At 47.4% G+C, this 24,687-nt stretch overlaps 1 protein-coding gene and 1 long non-coding RNA gene across 3 annotated transcripts in view; one reads left to right on the top strand and one right to left on the bottom strand.

The window, feature by feature from the left end:
• Positions 1 to 12,937, top strand: part of EXT2 (exostosin glycosyltransferase 2) — a 137,678-nt gene extending 124,741 nt beyond the window's left edge. For both annotated transcript variants that reach the window (XM_029060301.2, XM_029060300.1), the window contains exons 11-14: positions 2,123 to 2,266; positions 3,047 to 3,175; positions 4,374 to 4,456; positions 12,097 to 12,937. In XM_029060301.2, coding sequence (XP_028916134.1) covers positions 2,123 to 2,266; positions 3,047 to 3,175; positions 4,374 to 4,456; positions 12,097 to 12,235 — 495 coding nt within the window. In that variant the 3' untranslated portion in view covers positions 12,236 to 12,937. The remainder of the gene's footprint in view (positions 1 to 2,122; positions 2,267 to 3,046; positions 3,176 to 4,373; positions 4,457 to 12,096) is intronic.
• On the bottom strand, positions 10,497 to 11,599 carry LOC114810145. The gene is made up of 2 exons (XR_003757874.2): positions 11,335 to 11,599; positions 10,497 to 10,560 (listed from the first exon to the last, which is right to left on the bottom strand). It is a non-coding gene; the product is annotated as an uncharacterized LOC114810145 (long non-coding RNA).
• Positions 12,938 to 24,687: the final 11,750 nt, after the last annotated feature.

Raw genomic sequence — 24,687 nt, 5'->3', positions numbered from 1 at the left:
ATTGGAAAATCCTTCAAAAGGGGAGAAGTACATGAAAGTGACAGGTAGTTTGCCACGGTTGAGGCTGGAGGCGAAGAGGGTCTGGGTATTGGCTGTGACCGTCACACAGTGTTAGTTTGTCTTGGCTTTATTCATTCATTCATTCATTCATGAAACTCACAAGTAACAAAACGGATAAAACACATCAAGAGTGGAGCTCAATAAGCATTTTCCTTTAGGCAAAGCACCACACCTCCTTAGAATTCTTTAATTTGGTGAATCTATTAATGCCTCTGTTAAATTTTCCTACTTTTACCTAATGATCCTGTCTGGGGTTTGGATGGAGTTATTTCTACACACATTCTCCTGCCATCAAGGAGCAGCATACGAAAGCTAGATTTTGCAGCGAGGTCAGCTGCACTTGAAGAACAGATATGCTTGTGAAGCATTTTACAAATGTTAAGACTGCTGATATTTAATAATAAAGCTGTCCACTGTCACATCTAAACAACAGGTAATGATGCTGAAAAATGCCAGTATCATAAAATTGAAAGATCTCTGCAATGCAGCCAACCACAGAACACTTTTTCCCAACTAAAACTGAATCTCTTCTACCTGGGAAAGGGATTTTTCTGATCATTGTGGTCGGCACCATCCTACACTGGAACTTTATTAGAGATGCCCATCCCCATTCTTCTCCTCTCCATCTTGATCCCATAGTCAGCTGCCGAGTAATAGATGAAGTGACAAAAATGATACCTTGATTGCATCCAGCTGCCTGGAACAAGGCACGGGTAGAGGACGCCGGGGGATGGCAACTGCTCCACCAACATGCCCATTAAAGGCTTTCAAGAAATCCAAAATTTAGAATCTCTTGGTTGCTTCACAGTCCATTCGATGTAACATCCCCAGAGCCCAGTGTCACCAATCCCACACTGTAGCAATAAGCCTGGCTCGTAACCTGCCCCAACAAGTGATGGGCTGACATCTTCGTAGCACTTGATCCTAAGACGAAGCTGAGTATTTACATACAAGTAAAGTACTTATGAAGAGGGAAAGTTCCCCCAGGCAAATGATCCTCACTTCCCATTCTTTGATGATAAACGTGTTCACCAGAAGCAAATAGGGAATTTAAAGGCAACAACTCAACTTCCATTGTTTCAGACTCCCAGTCACATGACCAGATCCCTTTTCCACCTTTCCCTTCCCATCACTGGAAATTAGATTTATTTCTGATCATGGGGATCCTTTCCATTTCAGAAATCTCTCTAATTCTTTCCTGGTAGATGGCTAAGACTGTGGCATCAGGGTTGATTGGAGCAGCAGGTGCTTGGTTTTTGGATGCAGAAGGAGTCTAGCGGCGCAAGTAACATGGCCTAAAGTGTCAGCCAAAAGAAGAATGTAAGGGTACATAACTCACTGGGCTGCTATTGCACCAGAGACTAAAATATGAAGTGAGATTTTTAGAAAAAAATCCACTCCAAAAGTAGAGAAAGCAGCAGCAGCCTTTTACATCTACAAAAAGGTCCGATACTTAAAAAGATCCATAACAACCATTGTGTCTGCACTGTGTTGGTGGGGTGTAGAACATGGAGTGAGACACGTTTCACAGAAGAGGGGAGGAAAGTGCTCTCTGCACAAAGTAAGTGCTCGATAAAATACCACCGATTCATTGATTGAATGAATGATCAGAGCCCTTGGCTGGAGCCAGGAGCCCGTAGGTTTCTCCCAGTTCAAGTAATCAAGGTAACTTCTTTAGAGAGTTCAATCTGCTAATCGTTAATCAGTGCTTATTGAATACTGAGCTAGATGTAGTTTTAGCCCAGTGGGGTTAAACAGTGGTCTTCATCTCTCAAATCTTTTTAGGCGGGTGATGGAAATTTTGACCTAGGAAACGAGCAAAAAGCGAGTGATAGCGAAATGCCCTCTGGAATCTTAAGTGATGAGGGAGTATTTTTCTACCTCAAGGTCTCCAGAAACTTCTCCAACGTGATATCCCCCAGATGGAGCATGGAGTCTCTAAGGCGTTCTCTTCTCAGCTGATATGGGTGAATGCCAGTAATCGTAGCGGCAAGTAAACTGCTTGGACTCCTCATGAGTTAGTCATAACTGACCTAAGGTATGTGCTTCTTATTTTCCACAGGTTTGGCGAGAGTTTCCTGACAGGCTGGTGGGTTACCCAGGCCGCCTGCATCTCTGGGACCATGAGATGAGCAAGTGGAAGTATGAGTCTGAGTGGACCAATGAAGTTTCCATGGTGCTCACTGGGGCAGCTTTTTATCATAAGGTAATGGACTGTTCGCCTGGCCAAATAGGAGAGACTTGAGTCCCAACCAATACTGAGCACTAGTTCCATTTGAGAGGATGAAGAGTCACTTTATTTTGCTAGATATAGGTTAGTAGAATTTGGGAAATAGTCATGGTATTGGGAAGTGGCTTTTAGTTGAACTAGACCCCACCAATTAGAATAAGGGATACTATTTTATGGAAAGAACAAAGATTGTGATATCTGTCTTTATCAAATACGATCTTCTGATGTTTGCCCTAGAGTGGGTTCATTTGAGTGCACATTGGCTCGTTGGTGAAGGTTTGAAGTTCTCTAGCCATTGGTCAAAGGTATATGCCACCTTTTTGCCCATAACATACAAATGGTAATGGTCAGCTGATCCAACTTTGAGAAGAACAATTTGCTTGTAACCGATTCATAATAATAATGATTATTGATAATAATAATTTTGATATTTGTTAAGCACTTACATTGTGCCAAGCCCTGGAGTAGTTACAAGATAAGGAGGTCCCACAGGCGTCTCACAGTCCAAGTAAGAGGAAGAACAGATACTGAATCCCCATTTTGCAGATGAGAGAAGTTAAGTTACTTGTCCAAGGTCACACGGTGGATAAGTGGCAGAGTCGGGATTAGAACCCGGGACTCCCAGGCCCATGTTTTTTCCATTAGGCCATGCAGCATCTCATAAGTTGCCCCTTATGTTTTGCCAACAGAAAACAGCTTGAACAGACAAGTCATAAATTTTCATGACAATCACAGTTTCTTTTCTGATCCCTCCAGTATTTTAACTACCTGTACACCTACAAAATGCCTGGAGACATCAAGAACTGGGTGGATGCCCATATGAACTGCGAAGATATTGCCATGAATTTTCTGGTGGCCAACGTCACAGGGAAAGCTGTCATTAAGGTGAGGTTTGACCTCAGCTCTTTTTGGTTTTTCTTACAATTGCACAATTTAAAAGTAGATTTAGGTATTCTTCATACCTAACTGTTGTACAACATCCCCATAGAGAGCACATTCTCCATACATAATCTAAATATGGTAAGTTCGTATTGGTAGATGGAAATACATGGATTTCTCAGTCTAGTGAAAATCTTTTGACTCCAGAGACTTTTCTAGGTTGTTGCTGCTTGGGTAGAAATGGGCAGGTCCCTAAGGTCAGTTGCCAGGTGAAACCTGCTAAGAGACTGAAATGGTGTTCCCCACTGACCCCTCTCATCTGGGCAGCCAGATTTCACAGGAGGAGGAGTCGCTGTGGGGGAAAGCCATTGCTTGAGATCACCGAGGCAAACCCAGCCCCTCTCCTATCCATCACTCCAAGAACAGCTGATTTAGGGGAATGTTCATTGCAAGAATGTTAATTGCAAGATTAGTTTTAAATGAACCCCTTATCCCCAAATTAATTTCATGACATGTTTCAACACGTTTTTCAGCTTTGGACATTCGCCGTGACATTCATGTCAAAGTATTTCAGAACGGAATGGGCTTTGAATGCCGCCCGTCCCGGGACTTATTATCTGGGTCCGCTGCCCATTACTGTTTACCAGGGTTTTCCCAGGAAAGCCTTCAGGAGATAAAGTATGGGGTGTTTGCTTTTTTCCTGAAATAAGAGCACTACAGAGTCATCTGGCACTTCAACTCACTCAGGAGATTCTTTCAGCGTTTGCTAGTCAGCTATTAGCTAGAGTGAGCAGAAAAAGTGTCTGTTGGATTAAGGTTATGGTGAAAGTATGGGAAGCTGTATTTCATCGCCCTTATGGCTGCAAGAACAAATGGTGTTTATACAGGGACCTTGGCAGTGAGAAAACAGTCATTAAACAGGAATTAAGGAGCTTGTCATCGCCACTTCTTTCCAGTTACAGAAGGCAAAACCCCTCCAAGCCGTTTTTATTGGGCCCTTGTGAGTTCTGCCATTGGCTGAGCCAGATGGAACTGAAAGAAGGAATGGCGAGGTGTGCTCGTATGTGAGTGCTTGTGTGTGTGTGTGTCTGTGTGGTGTGTGTGTGTCTCAGCTTACAAGGCAAGCACATTGCCTGGTGTAGCTAGGGTGGGATTAGTGTCTTCTGGGTTGACGACAGAATCTGTCTCTCACGCTCCCTGGCAGGTAACCCCACGCAAGAAATTCAAGTGTCCTGAGTGCACGGCCATAGACGGGCTCTCGCTGGACCAGACTCACATGGTGGAAAGGTGAGTAAGCCTCTGCTGAACTCTGCCGGAAAGGCCGCCCAGTTCTGCTCCCTTCTCCCCCACCCCCTCGAGCTTCTTTATGGGTCTGTCCTGGAGGCCTAAGACTGACAGCAGCTGGAAACTGGGTTCACTTTCTCTTGTACTGGGGGAATTGGATAGGTTCAGGCCCGGGTCATGTAAACTCGTTATGGGCAGGAATCGTGTCTGCCAACTCTGTTGTATTGTACTCTCCCAAGTGCTTAGTACAGTGTTCTGCACATAGTAAGCACTCAATAAATACAAGTAGTGATTGATGATGATCCAGGGAACAGACTTGGAAAGTTCCTTGCCCAATTTGTAGATGAGTGTTGTAGGACAGAAGTTCCAGGCCAGCGGATGCACCGGCAGTATTTGGTTAGCAAATAATAATAATGATATTTTATTAAGTGCTCACTCTGTGTCAAGCACTGTTCTAAATACTGGGGTCGATTCAAATCGATCAGATTGGGCACAGTCCCTGGCCCACACGGGGCTCACAGTCTAAGTAGGTGGAAGAACTGGTAATGAATCCCTATTTTACAGGTGAGGAAACCAAGGACCAGTAAAGTCAAGTGACTTGCCCAAGGTCACACAGCAGGAACGTGCACTTTCCATTAGGTCACGCTGCTCCTGCAGTAAGAAGTTCAGAAGGTGGCCGATCCCAAGGAAATGGAGATGAGGGAAGACAGACGCAAGGAAGAAAAAATAAGCTAGGTTCAACGTCACACACAGATGCAAAAAAGTACCAGTTGGCTGTTACTGAGAGGGAATAGTTCTCAGGTCCCTCACCACTCAAGGCAGGGCCGTCCTCGGACCAGATTGCCACACTATACCCCTAAGCGTTCTAGATATCAGGATTTTAGGCTTCCGCCAGCTCTCTGCTCCTGCAGAGGTGGGTGGATGGGAGCTGCCCCAGCTTTCCCCGGTGGGGAGGAAGGTGAGGGACACTTGCCCCCCCGACGACGTGGTCCACCCCTCTGCCTCTCAGCAGGTAAATAGCAAAACCATCCAGGTTGGGCGAGGTTGTTCTTTCCTTAACCTCCACCACCTCATTTAGTAGCACATTCCAGTGTTTTATCACAGTGATAGACAAATCACTTCTTTCTGTCCAATTGAAATCTCTCCAGCTTTCGTTTAAGTCTGTTTCCTGTTGATTGATCCTCATTGGACATAGAAAACGCTCATATTCTCAGAGACAGTTGTTTTGTCACCCGTTAGCCAAGTATGGAGGGGAAACCTCTAGGTCCTTGAAAGAGGGCCTCAGGAAATCCAAAGTATTATCATGGTAGGACTACCGCTAATAATGAGCTCAGTTCTCCTGTCCAGCGTTCCCAAAAGTTCATGAGGTCTGGTCAGTTTGGAGAGCAATTTTATTTTTCCAAAATGCTTTCACAACAGTTATCTCTTTTTATGCTCACAATATCCCTATGAATTAGGCAAGGTGTTTTACAGGTAAAGAAACTGAGGCACAGGGAGGTTGACTTTCCCCAGATCACGCATCAGTCACTCAGTTGAATTTGAGCACTTACTATGTACAGAGCAGCTTACTAACAGCAGTTGGGAGAGTACAATAAAGAAAGAAGATGTGATCCTCGCCCTCAAGGAGCTTGCAGTCTAGTAGGAAAGACAGACATTGGATTAAATTGCAGGTAGGGGAAGCAGTTGAGAGTAAGGATATATATCATCGTGCCCTCGGGGTGGTGGAGAGGTGAGTACTTTCATGCTTGGCAGGCACAAACTCAAATGCATAGATCACACAGTAGGGAGGGAAATGAGATGGGGAGAGGAAGGTAGTGGTAGCCACTTGAGCAGCAAAGTCAATCAATAATAATAATGATAATAATAATTATGGTATTTGTTAAGCATTTACTACATGCAAAGCATTATACTAAGCAGTTGGGTAGATCCAGGATAATCAGGTCTCTCACTGGGGTCAGAAAATAAGTAGGAGGGAGAACAGGTATTGAGTCTCTGTTTTGCGGATGAGGGAACTGAGGCTCAGAGAAGTTAAGCGACTTGCCCAACGTCACACAGTGGTGGAGCAGGGTTAAGTACTCAGGTCCTCTGACTACCAGGTCTGTGCAGTTTCTACTAGATCACGTTGTTTCCAATAAGCACTGCGCTAAGTACTTGGGAGAGTTGGTAGATGTTGGTAGACCTTCCCTGCCCTCAATGAGCTTTACAATCTAGAGTCGTTGGTAACACGCTCCCTGGGCACACCCACTTTCAGCGTCCCTTCAGGAGTGCATGCCACTCCAGGGTATCCCCTGACATTTTTGCACGGTGCTTGGAAAGACGAAGTGGGAATCATTTCCAACTCTTGACTTAGTCCACTCGAGAGTATACGAAGACTTAGCTTATTCTCCCCCAACCCAAGGAGTAGAATCAGATTTATTCAAATGTATGCAAAGTTGGCTTCATAATAATTCTCCAGTAAGACAGTCTGGCATAATGGAAAGAGCACCGGGACTGCAAGTCAGAAGACCCAAGTTTTAGTTCTAACTCTGCCAATGACCTGCTTATTGACCTTAGGTAAGTCAGTTAACCTCCCTGAATCTCAGTTTCCTCATCTGTTAAATGAGGATAAGATATAACGTGAACCTCGTGAGAGACAGGGACTCTGTCTGATCTGATAACCTGACATCATCCCCAGTGCTTACCATCTAATAAGTGTTTAGTAAATGCCATAATTATTACTGTAGATATCCCAAGCTCCTGGCCTGTTGACTTCACATTGGATCACCTTCTTCCTAAAAGGCAGAAGCTAGCTTGCCATACTGACTTCCTCTGGAGGCCTTAAAAGGAAATCGTAGAATTTGAAATAAATTAAGGAAATGAGATGCCATAGCGTGGCTATGGGGAGCAGCGTGGCTCAGTGGAAAGAGCACGGGCTTGGGAGTCAGAGGTCATGGGTTCGAATCCTGGCTCTGCCACTTGTCAGCTGGGTGACTGTGGGCATGTCACTTAACTTCTCTGAGCCTCAGATACCTCATCTGTAAAATGGGGATGAAGACTGTGAGCCTTACATGGGACAACCTGATTACCCTGTATCTCCCCCAGTGTTTAGAAAAGTGCTCTGCACATAGTAAGCGCTTAACAAATACCAACATTATTATGCTGAATCAGATCGGAGGTCCAGCCAAGGCAGTGTTTTGTCTCAGCCAGTGATAACCAAAGATGCTTTGAGGCTGTAAGCTCCTTGTGGGCAGGGACTGTTATATTGTACTCGCCCAAGTGCTTAGTACATTGCTCTACAAACACAGGAAGTGCTTAATAAATATGATTGATTTATTGAGTGAGTGATTGAGGAGCAATGCAATGTTTAGGTTTCCTCACATCCCTCCTCACGGTTATGGACATTCCATCTAACTCCTTTTCACCAAAATGACCCATCCTAGACCTATCATCATGAACCTACTTAACCCTTCTCGGGTTTCAGCCATCTCTAATAACATATTATGGACCTTTATCCATAAATTCACCCTCTGAATCTATTGCTGTTTTCTGCCTGCACCACTTCCTGTGGTCAACAAATTCCAAATGCCTACTGGCTGACGAGTGAATAGTTTTTCTTTTTGGTTGGTTCTGATCCTTCCACTTTACAGCTTCGGTGGGTGCCCGCCAGTCCTGGTGATATGAAATTTGGTAAACAGCAATTCCAGTTTCACCCTGGTTTGTTCAACTTCAGTCATAGCCCTACTCAATCTTAGTTTTCCTGTACTGAAGAGGCCTAATCTTTTCAGTCTGTTCACACAAAATATAGTGGCTTATTTTGGGTGCCCTCCTCTGTACCTTCTCCAGCTGGATTGTATATTTCCCCAAATTGAGGACTAGAATTGCAGCCATGTTCAAGGTAAAGATGCATCCATTTTTTTTCTGTTATTGTACATCATCGGTATTATTTGTTAAACACATTTTGTGAACAAAGGACTGTACTTGGGGAATCAGGAAATAATAACTCAGGAGGAATATGAGATGTGGTCTCTGCCCTTAGGTGGTTACAATCTAATGGAGAACACGGTCACACGTGATCAACCAATCAATCAGTGGTATTTATTAAGCACTTGCTATGGGCAGAGCACTTTATGAAGCTCTTGGAAGAGTGCAGTAGAGTTGGAAGACATGATCCACACCTACAAGGAGCTTAAAGAATAGAGGTGACAAATAGCCAAGAGAAGAACAGATAAAAATAACAACGGTTTATTTGTTTTGATGCTTGTCTCCCCCCTTCTAGACTGTGAGTCAGTTGTGGGCAGGGATTGTCTCTATTTGTTGCTGAATTGTACTTTCCAAGTGCTTAGTACAGTGCTCTGCACTCAGGAAGCGCTCAATAAATACGAATGAGTGAATGAAATTAGAAACTCAAGTGGAGAAATAAGAACATACAAGCAGATTCTTTTTTTTGCAAATTTTTGTCCCCTTCTTGATTATGCCTAAAATTTTATTAGTTTTTCTAGCTGCTGCCCCATTTTGGTAAAAACCAGTGTTATTCTCTTACCTGCTGGGAGAAAGCTAGTTAGGATATGGGAGAATATGGTTATAAAAACTGATCACTGGGTAAAAGGATTTCAGATGATTAACTTCTCTATAGAGTAACCCAGAAGAGGATCATGGATTAGAACAGCAATGTTACTGTTATATGTTATATATTGCTCCTTCCCATCCCAACCCCCCAACCCCCTCACACTGGGGTCTTCATTTAAATTTTGCAGTGCTGCCTATTTCAGCGGAGTTGGTTTAAGGGACCACTTTGCTCTCCTTTATAAGCTGCCACTGATTTGAAAAAAGACCAGCCTTCCTGTGCAATTCTAATTTGAGTAGTTGAATCTGTAGACTCAGGGGCCTTGGACTTCTTCCCATAGGACTGATTTCCCAGGCAGTATGCATTTCCAGGGATGCAAACATGAGCAACTAGAATCCCAAATCACACACTGGCTAGCATCCTACCCTGGAGTCTGTGGTTGGCAGGAATGAAGCCCCCAGATACCCCAGTTTGACTAATAAATCCTACAAGGTAAGGATCTAGATGTCAGGACTGGGATCCAGCGTTTGACCTGGGATTGTCCAGAGAAATGAAGTAATCTCAAAAGGAAGCCAGAGAGCTGGCAAGCCCAATGTCTTGGAACCTTTGAGTACACTCCCTGACTTTCAAGACAGTTGAAATGAAAGTTGACATGACATGGCAGCATGTAGAACCGCACCTTTGAGCTGAAGAGCAGAGGAAAATGTGCTGAAAGTTGAGCAGGACTCCTGACAGTGTTTGTGTAGGGTCATGGCGTTTAGAGCCTGTGCTGGGCAGGGGCTTACAGGAAGTCAAACCCCAAATCTCTAACTCCAGTTTCCTTAATCAGTGATTCAGAAGTAGAAGGGGGCTGGAAAGAGTGTCTTTACCTCATCAGAGATCAGGTTGATCTGTCAGTAAGGCAAGCTGGCCAAAACTCTAGAAGGCTCATAGCTTGGCTCTGCAGCCCAGATGCTTCTGGATTTGGTTTGAAGAGAAAAACAGCATGGCCTAGTGGATAGAGCACAGGCCTGGTAGTCTGAAGGACCTGGATTCTAATCCCAGCTCTGCCACTTCTCTGCTGTGTGACTTTGGGCGAGTTGCTTCACTTCTCCGTGCTTCACTTTCCTCATCTGTAAAATGGGGATTAAGATTATGAGCCCCACTTGTCCATCCTGGTTATCTTGTATCTACCCCAGCATTTAAAACAGTGCCTGGCAACACAGTAAGAGCTTAACAAATACCATAAAGATAAGTACATGCCCAGTGGACCCAGAAAGGTTGATTCCCTTCCCAAGCCTCTGTCCTCTGCCAGAGTCCAGTCTGGGAGTGGAGCAGGGACACGCGGGGGGTGAGGGGGACCTCATTTTTCAGTTCACACTCACTGGATTCTGTGTCGGGCTTAATTGTGCTTTGCTGGCCAGCCAAGGAGGGTACAAAGGAACGACGCTTGGAAGCAAAAAGCATCGGTGTCCTTGAAATTCCCAAGCCACGAAACCAGCCAAAAACAACACCTTTTTAAGATACAGCTTGACAGTCCATTTCCTTGGGTGCAGAGTCTCGATCCTGTAATGCTCGTGGGGACCTGGTGGGAGAGGGAAGATAGAAGGAGGGGAAACGAAGGGGGTAGAAGAGGATATTGATTTCTGCTACATAACCCTCCTATTCCTCCTCAAATAGCCATCCCTGCCCTGAGCCCAGCACGAGTCAGTGATATTCAGAAATAAATAAGGCAGCAGACTCACTGTGATCTTTGTCAGATGCAACCCAGGGTCAAAACTTAGTGAGCACAAGATTAAATGTTCAACGTAAAACCGCTTTAAATGTTACAACAGCCGAATGAAAGTAATTAATATAGAAAACCCGCTAGATGAAGGACCTTGCCTCCTCACAGCACTCAAGTAAATGCTTAGCTGATTAAGGTATTTTCTAACTGGGTCGTGTGACTGCAGTTGTCAGTCCCGAGCTCAGAATTCAGCCCTCTGTCTTGAAGGGGCTCTGCCTTTGATTACTAGGCTCTTGTAGTAGGTAAGTTAGGTGCCATGGGTCTGGCTGAAAAGAGGAGGATTTGACCTTTCTGAAATCCAGCCCTGTACATCAAAGGGGATTTTTATGGGGTGTGTGTGTGTGTGTGTGTGCACGCGCGCGCATGTGTGTTTAACTGGTCCCAAAGCCGTCCTCCTCACCCAGCTGTCACACTGAGTGAGCCTGACTGGTCAAAACTGTTCGGGAAGGCTCCCCGAGAGAGAGCCTGACCCCCTCACCTTCAAGGGGATCGCTAATGGGTCCTCGTTAGACCAGTTGGTGGAGGGGGGAGGGAGAGGGGAAACGGGGGGAGACCAAAGAAAAGGAAGCTCACCCTGGCTCACTCTGGCTGGCTGCAAGCTCCCACTCGCCACTCACTCTGGGAAACTGGTCTTCTTTGGGCCTCCCAGCCCTGGACAGGTCTAAAGCTGATTCTCCTGCTCCTAATGTGCATCCAATCAAGGCCTTAAGTAACTCAGCCAGGGGTGTCGCAGAGGGGATGGCTGGATTACCCCCCAGCACCTAGAGGGGTTTTCGATCCCTTCCCATTCCTTCACCCTCTTCCGTCCTTCCTGCTCTCCAGTGTACAATCCTCCCATTTGAATGTCTTGCTTTCGGCTCCACCCAGGAAGTGATTAGATTAGCTGGGCTTTTCCTTTCCTCTCTTTGTCTGCTTTCTGTCTGGCACCAAGGGGGTTAAGCGTCATATTGGCAGCTAATCCACCTTGGTTCCCAGCGTGCGCATGTACATCTCTGGAAGAATGACTGGAATTCGAGGGGGAGGGGAGAGGAAACTTTGACCTCCATATGCACATGGTCTCCTGGCAGCATCCTCTCGCTCTTCCCTCTGAGTTGATAAATCAGAAAACACCAGCCTATTCCCCAAACTCAGACAAGAGGGAGGCTCCCCGTCTCCCCTTCTAGGAGGTCCACAGAAATGACCTACTTTCAAGAATATGGGAGACGCTTGCGACCTATCCGTGTTTCCTTCTTCCCTTCCCCCGCCACCCGCGGTCACTGGCTGGAAGTGTTTTGCACGTTGTTGAATCTCTCCACCATCTGGGTTCTCTCTCCTCTCCACCCTCCCCGCCCCTAGGTCCGAATGCATCAACAAGTTTGCCTCAGTCTTCGGGACCATGCCTCTCAAAGTGGTAGAGCACCGAGCTGACCCTGTCCTGTACAAAGACGACTTCCCTGAGAAGCTGAAGAGCTTCCCCAACATTGGCAGCTTGTGAGAAAACCCAACGCAGAGCAAGGGGAGGATTAGAGCACAACAGAAACTCTCTCCGCCTGTGGGGGAGGTGGGTGTCAGGATGAGTCTTTTAAAAATCAGGTTGTGGAGCATGGAACTTGTTTTACCTACCCTGGAATGGAAAGGCGGACCTGAGAGGCTGTAGGCATGTTTCCTACAATGGGACACTCGCTGGCCCACGTCACCTGTCGTCCTTCAATGGCTCGTCTTGAAAGTATGATATGGCTTTGTCTGGCAAAGCCTAGGCCCCCTCGGCACTGGATTTGCAAGACATCTGGCCTGCTTCTCCCACCGTCCCTTGCCGGTACATCCCAGCCCCCGTTCAATACCAAGCCCCATATGGAAGGAAGCGTCACCAGAATCGACCGTAGTTCTTCACCCTGCAGATGGCCCAGGAAGTAGGCTGTTCATGGATTTTTAACTTAAGGGAATCATGCTTAGTGATTCCCGATCTCACTTTTAATTTCTCCAGATTGTAGTCTCAACAGCATTTTCTCTTTAGAGAAGAAACAATCCAAGAATGGAGCTAGAGGCTTGATCAGATTAAACCAGTAGTAGCACGACTGAGTTCATGGGGCAGAGGGAGGAAGGGGGGCTGCTGGGTTATGGTCTCAAGAGTTGCTTGGACTACTGCTGTTGATTTGGTTTTTAATCTAATTAAATTTATTTTTTACTGGTTTTCTGATATTTCTGTAGAAGAACCTCAGAGTGGTATCTCTGATTCTCTGACTACGTTACTGTTCTCTTCCCGAAAAAGCACCACTCCTGCCCATGTCCGAGGATGGAGAAACGATTAGGAGTCCATGCTGACAAGCCCCATTGGAGCGGTTCAGCCCTGCGGGAGCATTGGTGCAGTTGCACATTGCATCAAGATGTAGCTGGAAATCCCAAATACCCATACCCTCGCACAAATCTACACCCAAGTTGGATCCTTAAAATACACGTACTGAAATCACCTGTCCACTGTACTGCCAGTAGAGAGAAGCTGTCGGCACCCTGTAGGTCTTTAGCAAATGCTTGATCATGGTAGATACAAATTCATGTCTCAAAGTTTCCAAGTTGCCCAGGAGGCCTCTGAAATAGCAGACATGAGACTTTATGTCATGAGTTTTCCATCTTCTTGAATGTGGAATGCCTAATGAATGAAGCTCATTTCTCCAGGTTTGAAGGGAAAGATCAAGTACATGGGGTTGGGTGGGACAGAGTTTAAAAGACCAGTGCAGGGGGGTGATTTTCAGATATCTACATCTTTGGTCTGTGCACTCCCCTGAGCTGCTTTGAAACACTGACAAATTAGGTTGTTCAGTCATTTAATAATAATAATAATAATGTTGGTATTTGTTAAGCGCTTACTAGGTGCCGAGCACTGTTCTAAGCGCTGGGGGAGATACAGGGGAATCAGGTTGTCCCACGTGGGGCTCACACACTTTTAATCCCTATTTTACAGATGAGGGAACTGAGGCACAGAGAAGTTAAGTGACTTGCCCACAGTCACACAGCTGACAGGTGGCAGAGCCGGGAGTCGAACTCATGACCTCGGACTCCGAAGCCCAGGCTCTTTCCACGGAGCCATGCTGCTTCTCTAGAGATTCGATGTTCACCAGTTGGGGTTGGGAAGACATTTCACTCCTTTCCTACCCCTTGTCCTCCTTTCCTCCTAAAGCTGACATACAAGAGCACGAATTGTTGCGGGGGGGAAGGGAGCAGTCACTGCTTCCCCCTGAAGCCCTGTGGGAAGAGGATAGAGTCCCTATCTTTATCTCAACTTCTTCCAATCAACTGAGAAACTTTCTAGAAGCCTGCACCTCCTCTTCCTACCCTTTCTTCCATCCTTCGAGTGGTTCCTTTGTCCCATTAGACATTGACTTCCCAAAGGGAAATTGGGTTTATCCTGAACTTGCCTCCTGGGCCAGGCCATCTCTAGAGTGGGGCTGTTGCCCTGAGTCCATCTCCCCCAACTCTAGAACTTCACACCATTCCTGAGGAATGAGAATCCAGATTCCTGCCACCTCTCAGGAAAGTTCTGTCTTTAAATTTCTTCCCCTTCTGGATCGTGCCCTTGGAGACCCCAGGAATGATGGCCACTCATCCCTGACTCTTCCTTACCCATGGAAGGGAAGTGAGGTGCTTCGGCAGGTGGGGCAGCCACAGGCCTGCGTCATTGGCTTCCCCCTTCACCCCGAGCTATATGGCTGCCTGCCAGAGTCCTGCTTGCTGGAAGAGCCGAGGGAAGGTTGTTGGCCAGAGTATGCAGGAGCAAAAGGAGCAGTAGGAGGCACCAGTGACTTGTACCATTATTATGATTAGGGACCACCGGTGACTTTGGCCACATGACTACTTATTCAGTCGGTCAATCGTCTTTACTGAGTTGCTTACTCTGTGCAGAGCACTCTACTAAGCACTTGGGAGGAGTACAACATAGCAATATAACAGATGCATTCCCTGCCCACAACAAGCATGCTGTCTCGGCCTACAGACTGTCCCACGCACATTCTTGAGGCAAGGAGGTGTCAACCCTGAAATGAATGTTTCCATGAATGGTGTAAATGTTGGACTTCCGCTATTGAAACTCCCTCTTTCCAAGGACCCTGGGCTAGGGGTGTTGGCCCACCCAACCCCTGGGACTGACTCACAGGCAGGTCCAGGAGACCATGTGACCTAGGACCTCGAGATTTCAGCTGTAGAATTCTTATTTGACCTTGGGTCTGGAACTGGGGTTGGTTTGGGGGGTCGGGGAGGGATCGCCGCCAAGAGGGCAGATAGCGTGCACAGTTCTAGCATGTGCAGTTGGGGAGGCGGCAGGCAACTGTGGCTCTGGAAACCCAAGGACTTGGAGCTGGACAAGGCCAGGGCGACTCTCCAAGCCCCCACCCTCTAGCTAGGGTGGGAAGCCCTTGGGATGCTGGAGAGCCTAGTTTCAGAAGCAGAACAATGATGCTAATTAAAATGTCATGTTTTGGCCCGCGGCGGCCAGCAGCTGGTTTTATATTGAGAAATCTTTTTCAAGAAAATGCGTTCCACCGGCCTGCACGGAAGTGGTGCCCAAACCGGCCCAATCAGGCCTGGACCCTGCACTCGTCCAAACCCTCAGCCACCTCCTCCCGCTACTCCCTGCTCTGAGGACATCCTGGGGCTTTTCCACCCCGAGCTCTGCAAAGCCCAATCGATCAATCATTGGTATTTATTGAGTGTTCACTGTGTGCAGAGCACTGTACTGAGCACTTGGGGGAGTACAGTACAACAGAGTTGAGAGATGTATACCTACTCAGTGCAAATTTACAGCCTAAAGGGATTCAGGATCAGACTTATTCAGGGGGTTCAGACTGTGGCTCATCACTGTCAAGCCATCAGTTATTTTTTTTTCCCAAATTTGCAAACAGAACCCCAGCCAGGGTCTGTCCTGGGCTCTGGACCTCACCTGAAGGAATGTGCACAGTGGACTTGGATTCCCTCCTCGTTACTCAGTGTCTGCAAATCCCATTCTGCCAGTCATTTCCAACTTTTACACTCCTCTGCCTCCAGCTGGACTTCAAATTGTTGGGAAAAGATGTCAATTCTTGTTAAGTTTTTCAAAATCAGCTAGGAAGCGAACTAGCCTGCTGACTTTGCTAACTTTTGCCGTTACATGTGTGCCTTGGATGACATGTCCTTGCCCCGTGAAGGGGCCTCGGAGCCTCTCCCAGCTTTCTTCCTCCCGAATAGAATGCCAAAGCTCATCCTTTCTCAGGATTGAATATCTGTGTGGTAAGCAAATGGCTATTGAATTCCATGGCACAATGGGGAAGGGGTTGTGTTAGCTTATACTGGTCTATCGGCCTCACGGTTTACACACTGATAAAAAAAATCTCACCTCGGGTATCAGCCCAAATCTAGAATGTGATTTCTGCCTCTCCTTCTCTCTGTCTCTTCATGTCTCTCTCTCTCTCTCTCCCGCACGAACACCCAAGCGGGAAGATGTATATTCTTCCACCACCGTAGTCCCAGGATGGATCCTGTTCTACTCAAGCCCGTCTACCATGCTGCAGTAAAGAGTAGGTCCCATGGAGCTCAGAAAATGGCTAAGAACCCAGGTGAATTTGCAGGCAGTACAAATAGCTTTATTGAGCACTGACTCTATGCAATACACTGCACCAGATGCTTGGAAAGAAGTAAAATGCACTTTCCCTTCCCATGTGGATTTTACAGTTGGCTCCCTAGTATCTGGGTGGGACACAGAGGGAACCCAATTGCAGGAGGTGTCTGGTAAGAAAGAGAGCCAAGCTAAACGAGAGTGCTTTCCACTCTGAAGTCATTAGACCTGCTTATCTCCCCTCCCTTCTGTCAGGTCGGCTTCTCTAGCTCCAAAGCCAACCCACCTGTGCACGATTTCCAGGGGGTCAGGGCAGAGGTTGAGAGCCCTAAACCCCCTCCCCTGCCTGTTTGAACATTTCCCAAGGAGCAAGGGACACCAGATGAGTCCTGGCTGAGAGTTCTAACCAGTCTAGCAGGCGCTCCCATCTAGGAATCTTGGGAAACAATCACTGATTTCCACTGGGAGCTGAGTGGTCTGGAGCCGCTCTGAGCCCAGTGACCAACCCACAGGCCTCGGGCTCCACCCCTTGGCATGCCCCATAGTGGCCGACTTTCTCCTTCAGAGTAAAGCCAGATGGGGGTGACTTCTCCACCCTCAACCGCAGTCCATCTGACCAGTGCGTCAGGGGATGGGCTTGGGCCCAGTGCTCAGAGAATGTGCTGCTTTTTCCTGCCAGATAGCAAAGCTGAGGGCCTTTCGATTAGGCTGAACAGATTTAAGACCAGGCAGATGCCCAAGCCATACCTCTCTGAGGAATGACTGGAGAACATGACCTTTCTCAGATGTGCCCAAGGGCCCCTCCCAAGCTTCTACATCCCAGAATCCCTCGAAACCTGCTCCCACCCAAAAGGTGCCTTCGGTCTGCGGGCGTGTCCTCCGGGCAACCGGCATGGCAAGGGCGACCGCCTGTGAGGAATTTGGTCCCCAGCACCAGCTCTCTCCAGAGAGCAAGTTTAATCATCAAAGTCTAAGTTCGGGCATTTCGTTCTTCAAATTTACAACTCTTTTTCGAGGCAGGACGTCTTCCTCGGTTCTGCTCCCAGACGGCAAGGCTCTCCACCTGCGTCTTCCTCCTCAGGTTCAGTGTAGAGGAGCAAGGTGCAAACACGCCTGGGTCACTGCCAGCACTTCCAATGACCGCTAGCCGTCGTGTTCCTGCAGCTCTTCCACTGGGTCCTGTCGTTTCTTCACCTCCGGCCTTGCTGCCTCCCAGAAGCGGATGGAGGTCCTGGCCGGTGGATGGGGAGACTGGGCCGTGACTCACTCAGTTGGTAAGTGCAAGAGTCTAAACCCGGTGCCCCACGCTACCCATCCGATACGACTTTCTCTGGACAGGAGGTGATTTGTGGTAAAAATGGAACGTGGGAGTGGAGAAGGGGACTGGTTTTTTCCTGTCAGCCATTGACCAGGTGTTAAAAAATAAAAAGGTTGACTCCTTCTTGAGGCTGCCGGAGATGAGGTCAGAGTGTCCTACCGCCTCCATCGAGGCCTGGTGGGAGAATGACCATCCACTGCCCCGCTCGGGACACGTCCCACAGCTCAGCACCCTCGCCCTCCCTCACTTGGGGGGCTGGAGGATTGGCCGGCACGGTTTGTCCATACCCAGGTGATGATGGCAGCCTCTCCCTCTTCCTTCCGCCCCCATTTCTGCTTGCCCCATTGCTGAAGAGCCCGGGGGTCTGGATCCTATCTGGCCGTGTCAGGGTGGATTACCCAATGTGCATTTCTCCTGCAGCAGTCCCTTTCCTGTGCTATAAATACGCTCCATGTTTATTTTCTTACATTATTGAACTGAGCACTTGGGATTTGGGCCTCTTGACGAGCCCGGAGCTTGTCCATCCGGTGCCTGGTGCGGGCTCTGTTTGGCTGGCTTCAGTCTGAAGCGATTTCGAGTCCTTCCCGGTGCGCCTTGGATGTGTCTTAATTTCAATAGAGAGGGTTGTGTGCAGCCCCGTGTCTGCTGATTTTCAGGTTTCAGCTTTCTGCCAGGCTCAGCGCCTGCTTAGAAGTGAAGTTGTGTTTCTCATTAAGGGGATAACAGCAACAATTGAGATAATTAACTGAACTTGCTCATTGGTGGCAGCAGCTCCGATAGGATTCCCCGTAGCCTTCCCGGGATAGGTCCCGATGTACTCGCTCCCCCCTTCCCCCCAACGCTTCCTCCATCATCTCCTCCCCTTCCTGCTTCGCCACCCCACCCCCCACCAGCCCTGTCCTTGTCTCCTGGATATGGTTCCAATAATTTGTCTCCCAAGGTCCTTGCCTTTGTCACCCGTTTGGTTTGATTCTCCTGACGATTTGGCGAAGGAACAAGGGCTCCTTAACTCTTTCTTCTCCAGGACAATGTGGGCAAAGGAGGTCATCTTTGCCTCCATGGATGCTCTCTTTTTCTTCCTTCTCCCAAGGGCTTCATCTTATTTGCCAGGATTGGCCCTGGCCCTTCTCAGATGAGACCAAGGAGAGATGGACAGAGCTGAATATTGTTCTCTTTTCTCCCCCATCTCCTCTCCCTAGGCAGGACTTAATGCCTGGAAGGATGTCCGGGCCTAAGACGCTGCCTATTGCATGACCGATCCGCAGCTGGAAAAGTTGATTTCCTATGAGGATAAATATTCAGTCCTATTGCTCATTTCCTTAGATCACAGACTAATCAAGCAAATCAGAAGCAGCATGGCCTAGCTGATAGAGCACGGGCCTGGGAGTCAGAAGGACCTGGATTCTAATCCCAGTTCCACCATTTGTCTGCTGTGGGACTTTGGAGAAGTCATTTAACTTCTCTATGTCTCAGTTACATCATCTGCAAAATGGGAATTAAGACTGCGAGCCCCATGTGGGACAGAGACTGTGACCAACCTGATTAGCTTGTCTCTAACCCAGCGCTTAATACAATTCCTGGCACATAGTAAGCACTTGACAAATGCCAAATATATCTATCTATCTATATATATGTCTATTTATAAAGATATATATATCGGTCAATCAATGCTATTTATTGAACCCTTAGTGTATGCAGATCCCTGTACTAAGTGCTTGGGAGAATACAATATAGTTGGTAGAGGTGATATTTGCTCTTACAGTTGGTAGGCTTGACACTTACCCACAAGGAGCTATACTAAGTGGTTGGGAGAGTACAATAGAGTACAATTAGAGAAGCAGTGTGATGTAGTGGAAAGAGCCCGGGCTTGGGAGTCAGAGGTCATGGGTTCTAATCCCGGCTCCGCTACTTGTCAGCTGTGTGACTTTGGACAAGTCACTTAACTTCTCTGTGCCTCAGTTACCTCATATGTAAAATGGGGACTAAAACCGTGAGCCCCACTGGGACAACCTGATCACCTTGCATCCCCCCCAGCGCTTAGAATAGTGCTTTGCACATAGTTAGTGCTTCACAAATACCATCATCATCATCATCGATAGATTTAGAAGATACAGAGATTAAACTGTGGTCAGGGAAGCAGACACAAAACAAATGAATTATAGGTAGGAAGAAGAGAATAGAAAGAACGATACGTGGATGGATTTTGGAAAAAGCGGACCTCACCCTCGAGGAATTTGTACTGAAAACAACCAGCTCACACCTCAAATCGGGACCGGGATCTGATGGGTTTGGCATGGTAGTTTTGAGGTTCCACGGAGGGGTATTTCTGGGGTTTGGGGGGGTTCCTCTGCCAGGCTAGGTTAGTAGTTGTAGTTGTAATAGGAGCAGTGGTAGTAATTGGTCCCACCCTCCCCCGTTGTTGGAGAAAATGGCAGCATTGAGATGTCTTCTGGATGGCAGGTTTTGCACTCGATTACCTTGGGAGCAGAATGCCTTATGCTTTTTTGCTTCATTCTTTCTTTGCCATGGTGGAAAGAGCAGGATGGACCCCATTGTCTTCTTCCCACATTGGTCATTCATTCAATCAATAATGTTTACTGAGCCCTTACTATGTGCAAAGCCCTGGCAGAAAACAGTAGAGTGCAAAGTGGAGGGTGTGAGCACTCTAGTGCTTGGGTGAGACAGAAATGCTGAAGTGGATGTTGAGGGGACTTATAGGGTGGAGAGATGATAAATCGATCAGGGAAGATCTCCTGGAGGAGATGTGATTTCAGAAAGTCCTCGGAGATAGGGTGAGCAGTGATCTGCCGGATGTGAAGGGGAAGGGAATTGTAGTCAGAAGGGAGGGTGAGAAAAAGACATCCGAGATCCTTTTCTCCCCCTCTGTCAGAATGGTCAGAAGTCCAGGCAGAGAGACGGGGCCTTAGAGTAATAATAATAATTTTGGCATTTGTTAAGCACTTACTATGTGCAGAACACTGTTCTAAGTTCTGGGGTAGATACAGGGTAATCAGATTGTCCCTCGTGAGGCTCACAGTTAATCCCCATTTTACAGATGAGGTAAGTGAGGCACAGCAAAGTGAAGTGACTTGCCCACAGTCACACAGCTGACAAGTGGCAGAGCCGGAATTCGAACCCATGACCTCTGATTCCCAAGCCCAAGCTCTTTCCACTGAGCCACGCTACTTCTCTTGCCCATCCTTTTCTCTGAAGGAAACAAAGCCCAGTTGACGGTAAGAAATGCCCTGTTTCATGTGCCTCATATTCTCATCCTACATCTTTCTCCCTGTTCGTCGGAGACATCTCTTTTAGTCTGTCAGGAGCAATTCCAGCAGGGCAGATCCCCTCTGCCCCAAGCCCTTTCCCTAGCCTGTATTCCTCCCTTTCTCCAGACGTAGGCTGCAGTAGAAGCCTGCACAGGCTTAGCTCACTGAAATTCCAACGTGTCCAAGCCTCAGCGCGGGCACCTCTGCTGTCTCATCTGACTGTTGATTTCCATCTTCGCCCTCAACGTCAGGTAGATGGCTGACCCTTGTAGCTCTTGGGTTCTGCTTCTCTCCCCAGGAGGTTTCATTCAGGTCTGTAGTCTCTGTATCTTCTAAATCTATTGATGATGATGATGATGATGGTATTTGTGAAGCACTTACTATATGCGAAGCACTATTCTAAGCGCTGAGGGGGATGCAAGGTGATCAGGTTGTCCCAGTGGGGCTCACAGTTTTAGTCCCCATTTTCCCTTCACCTGCTGTGTGATGTATTTTAGCTCAGCTGTCACTTCAGTCAGTCAACATCCTGACTTGCAAACCTAGAAAATTTTTATGGCGAGCGTAGGAAGATGGCCCCTTCCATATCTGCCAGATCACTATTCTCCCCACCTTCGAAACATTATTAAGTCCACAACTCCTCCAAGAGGCCTTCCCTGATGAAGCCTTCTTTCCTCCAACTCCCTCTCCCTTCTGAATTGTTGAATCTGTACACTTTGGAAACTTCATATTTACCCCACCCTCAGTCCCACCACACTTGAGTACAGGTCTGTAACTTATTTATTTATATTAATATATGTCTCCCCCTCTAGCCTGTAATCTTGCTGTGGATGGGGAATGTGTTTACCAACAGTGTTGTATCATACTCTCCCAACGTGGCCTGGTGGATAGAGCCTGAGCCTAGGAGTTAGAAGGACCTGGGTTCTAATCCCGGCTCTGCCACTTGTCTGCTGTGTGACCTTGGGCAAGTCACTTCACTTCTCAGTGCCTCAGTTACCTCATCTGTAAAATGGGGATTAAGACCGTGAGCCCCATGTGGGACACAGACTGTGTCCAATCTGATTAGCTTGTAACTACCGCAGTGCTTAGTACTGTGCCCGGAACATAGTAAGAACTTAACAAATAGCATAAAAAATGCTTAGTACAGGGCTCTGCATGCAGTAAGCACTCATTAGATATGATTGATTGATTGATTGAAGTAAAGAGGTACCTCAGCAGGCCTAGGGAATAGAACCATGCTCCTCAACTGAGCGTTTGACCCCCAACCCAGCTTCTGTGGCTTTGGCGGGGTGGGGATGCAGTAGATATCTTGCACGCGTGGAGGACAGATTTGCCGCCAACTGGCTAAGGTAACACCTTAACACATGGGACACACATGGTTGTAAACTGAGTCTCCATAATGAAGTTTGCTCTTTCTCAAACCAAGTTGGTCCTAGTTGTTGAAAAAAATCTGTTTGGAATCACTGGATTTGGATTGCTGGGAAAACATCAACTCTCACACCCCATTGTCTCCGGTTCAGGCACGCAGATTCTTGCTTGGAGGGTGGAGGGTTCAGAAAGAACAGTGAGGGTTTCTGAAAGCCCCAAGGGCCCAGGCCTGTGCTGTCGGAAGCCCGGTGGCCCCCTGTAAGTGGAGGAGGGTGGGGTGAGTTAGGTCTTCCCGGGACTGGAGTTCTGCTGCTAGGAGTGGCCAGCTCCTGAAGGCCAAAGCACTTGGAGAATTGTTCAGCCATGGGTTGTTAGGTTTGGCTGACTTGGAGGCTGGAATTTTTCTTCAAGAACTGTCATTATGAAGTAGGAGTCCTCAGGCCCTCTTCTGAGTCAGTTCTGCAAGATGTAGGGAGTTGCCTGGTTCCCTAAGGCATTATGGGATTTCAATACAGTGCCCTGCACATAGGAAATGCTCAATAAATACCATTGATTGATTAACTGATTGTTCAATGTGGGGAGAAGACAGAGTTGTTTGGAGTCTTAGGGCCTTTTGAGTAGAGAGCAGGATCCTTCCCCCCCTCCCTCCCCACCTCCAAACTAGTATCTGGCACGTAGCCTGGTTGCATATGGCTGGGTTCTCCATCCGTGAGCACCATTTTGTCTCCAGCCTTGTCACTGTGGGCCCAAGAAGCCCATCCAGCTCAGCCCCAGGAGGTCCTATGGGAGGTAACCCCAAATGTCTAGTTCTGACCATCTCCAGACTCCCTAGACCCAATGTTGGTCATACCCAGCATTGCCTCCATCTCCCTGGATTCCTCAGACTAGAAAGAACACAGAACTGAGCCAGATCCTTGCACCCTCCCCCACCAAAATGGGTACCCTCAGTTCCAGTATAGCCCCGTACCCTGGTGGATCCTTCTCCAGGTCAGACACCCTGATCCTCTTGCTCCATTCCTGTTAGGGCTCTTTCTTCCCCCACAAGTGGAGACAGGCCTGGGTGAAGAGTACCACCAGGAACAATGTTAAGAGAGCAGACTCTGTTAGATGACCCTCCCCTCCCCTGCCCTGCCCAGGGCACGGCAGGCTCCTCTCTGCCAGGCCTGGGTTAATCTGGAGTGTCATCCCCCCACATCAACCTCAACACTGGGCCCTGCAACCTCTAAGCTGTAAGCTCGCTGTGAGTGGGGAACATGTCTGTCAACTCTGGCTTTCTAAAAATAATAACAATAATAATAATAATGATGATGATGATGGTATTCGTTGAGCACCCTCTATGTGTCAAGCACTGGGGTAGATTCACAGTAATCAGTAGGATCCCAAATGGGACTCACCGTCTCAATCTCCATTTTGCAGATAAGGTAACTGAGGTACAGAGAAGTTAAGTGATTTACCCAAGATGACACACCAGACAAGTGGCCGAGCAGGGATTAGAACCACAACCTCTGACTCCAAAGCCTGTGCTCTTGCCATTAGACCATTCTATTTCTTAGGCACTTACTAGGTGCCAGTCACTGTTCTAAGATCTGGGGTAGATGTAAAGTAATCAGGTTGGACACAGTCCATGTCTCAAAAGGGGCTCACGGTCTTAATCCCCATTTTACAGATGAGGTCACTGAGGCACAGAGAAGTGAAGTGACTTGCCTGAGGTCACACAGCAGACAAGTGGCAGAGCTGGGATTAGAACCCTCCTGTTGTCCAGCGACCCCTCCCTATACCTTCAAAAATGTTTCTCCCCTTTACAAGCCAGAGGCTGTCTCTCCCTAAAGCTCACACTTGCCAACTTTTAATGGGTGAGCAGAGGTGGGGGGTGGTCAAGGTATGCAAGTAAGAAAAAAACAGGATTGGTGGAAAGAACACGAACCTGGGAGCCAGAGGACCTAGATTCTAATCCCAGTTCTGCCACTTAACCTTAGGCAAGACTTCTGTGGATCTCAGTTTCCACATCTGTAAAATGGGAACTCAAAACCTGTTCTCCCTTCTACTTAGACTGCAAGGCTCATGTGGGACATGGAGTATGTCTGCCCTGATTATCTTGTATCTACCTCAGTGCTTAGAACAGGCCTTGATACATAATTAAGTCCTTAAAAATGTTGTCTATGAATTGGACATTGGACCTTTGGACATTTGATATTTGCCCTAGCCCATTACCACAACATTTATGTACATATCTTTAAATTATATATTTGAAGTCACTTATTCATATTAACGTCTGTCTCTCCCACTTGACTAAGCTCCTTATGGACAGGGAATATGTCTACTAATTCTGTTGTATTATACTCTCCCAGGTGCTTAATACAATTCTCTGCACATAGTAAGCACTCAATAGATATTATTGATGGATTATTAACAAACAG

Source organism: Ornithorhynchus anatinus, chromosome 3, assembly GCF_004115215.2.
Source record: "Ornithorhynchus anatinus isolate Pmale09 chromosome 3, mOrnAna1.pri.v4, whole genome shotgun sequence".
NCBI classification, from domain to species: Eukaryota; Metazoa; Chordata; class Mammalia; order Monotremata; family Ornithorhynchidae; genus Ornithorhynchus; species Ornithorhynchus anatinus.
Note: the sequence above shows the minus strand (reverse complement) of the source record. Positions and strands in the feature narration are given on the sequence as shown.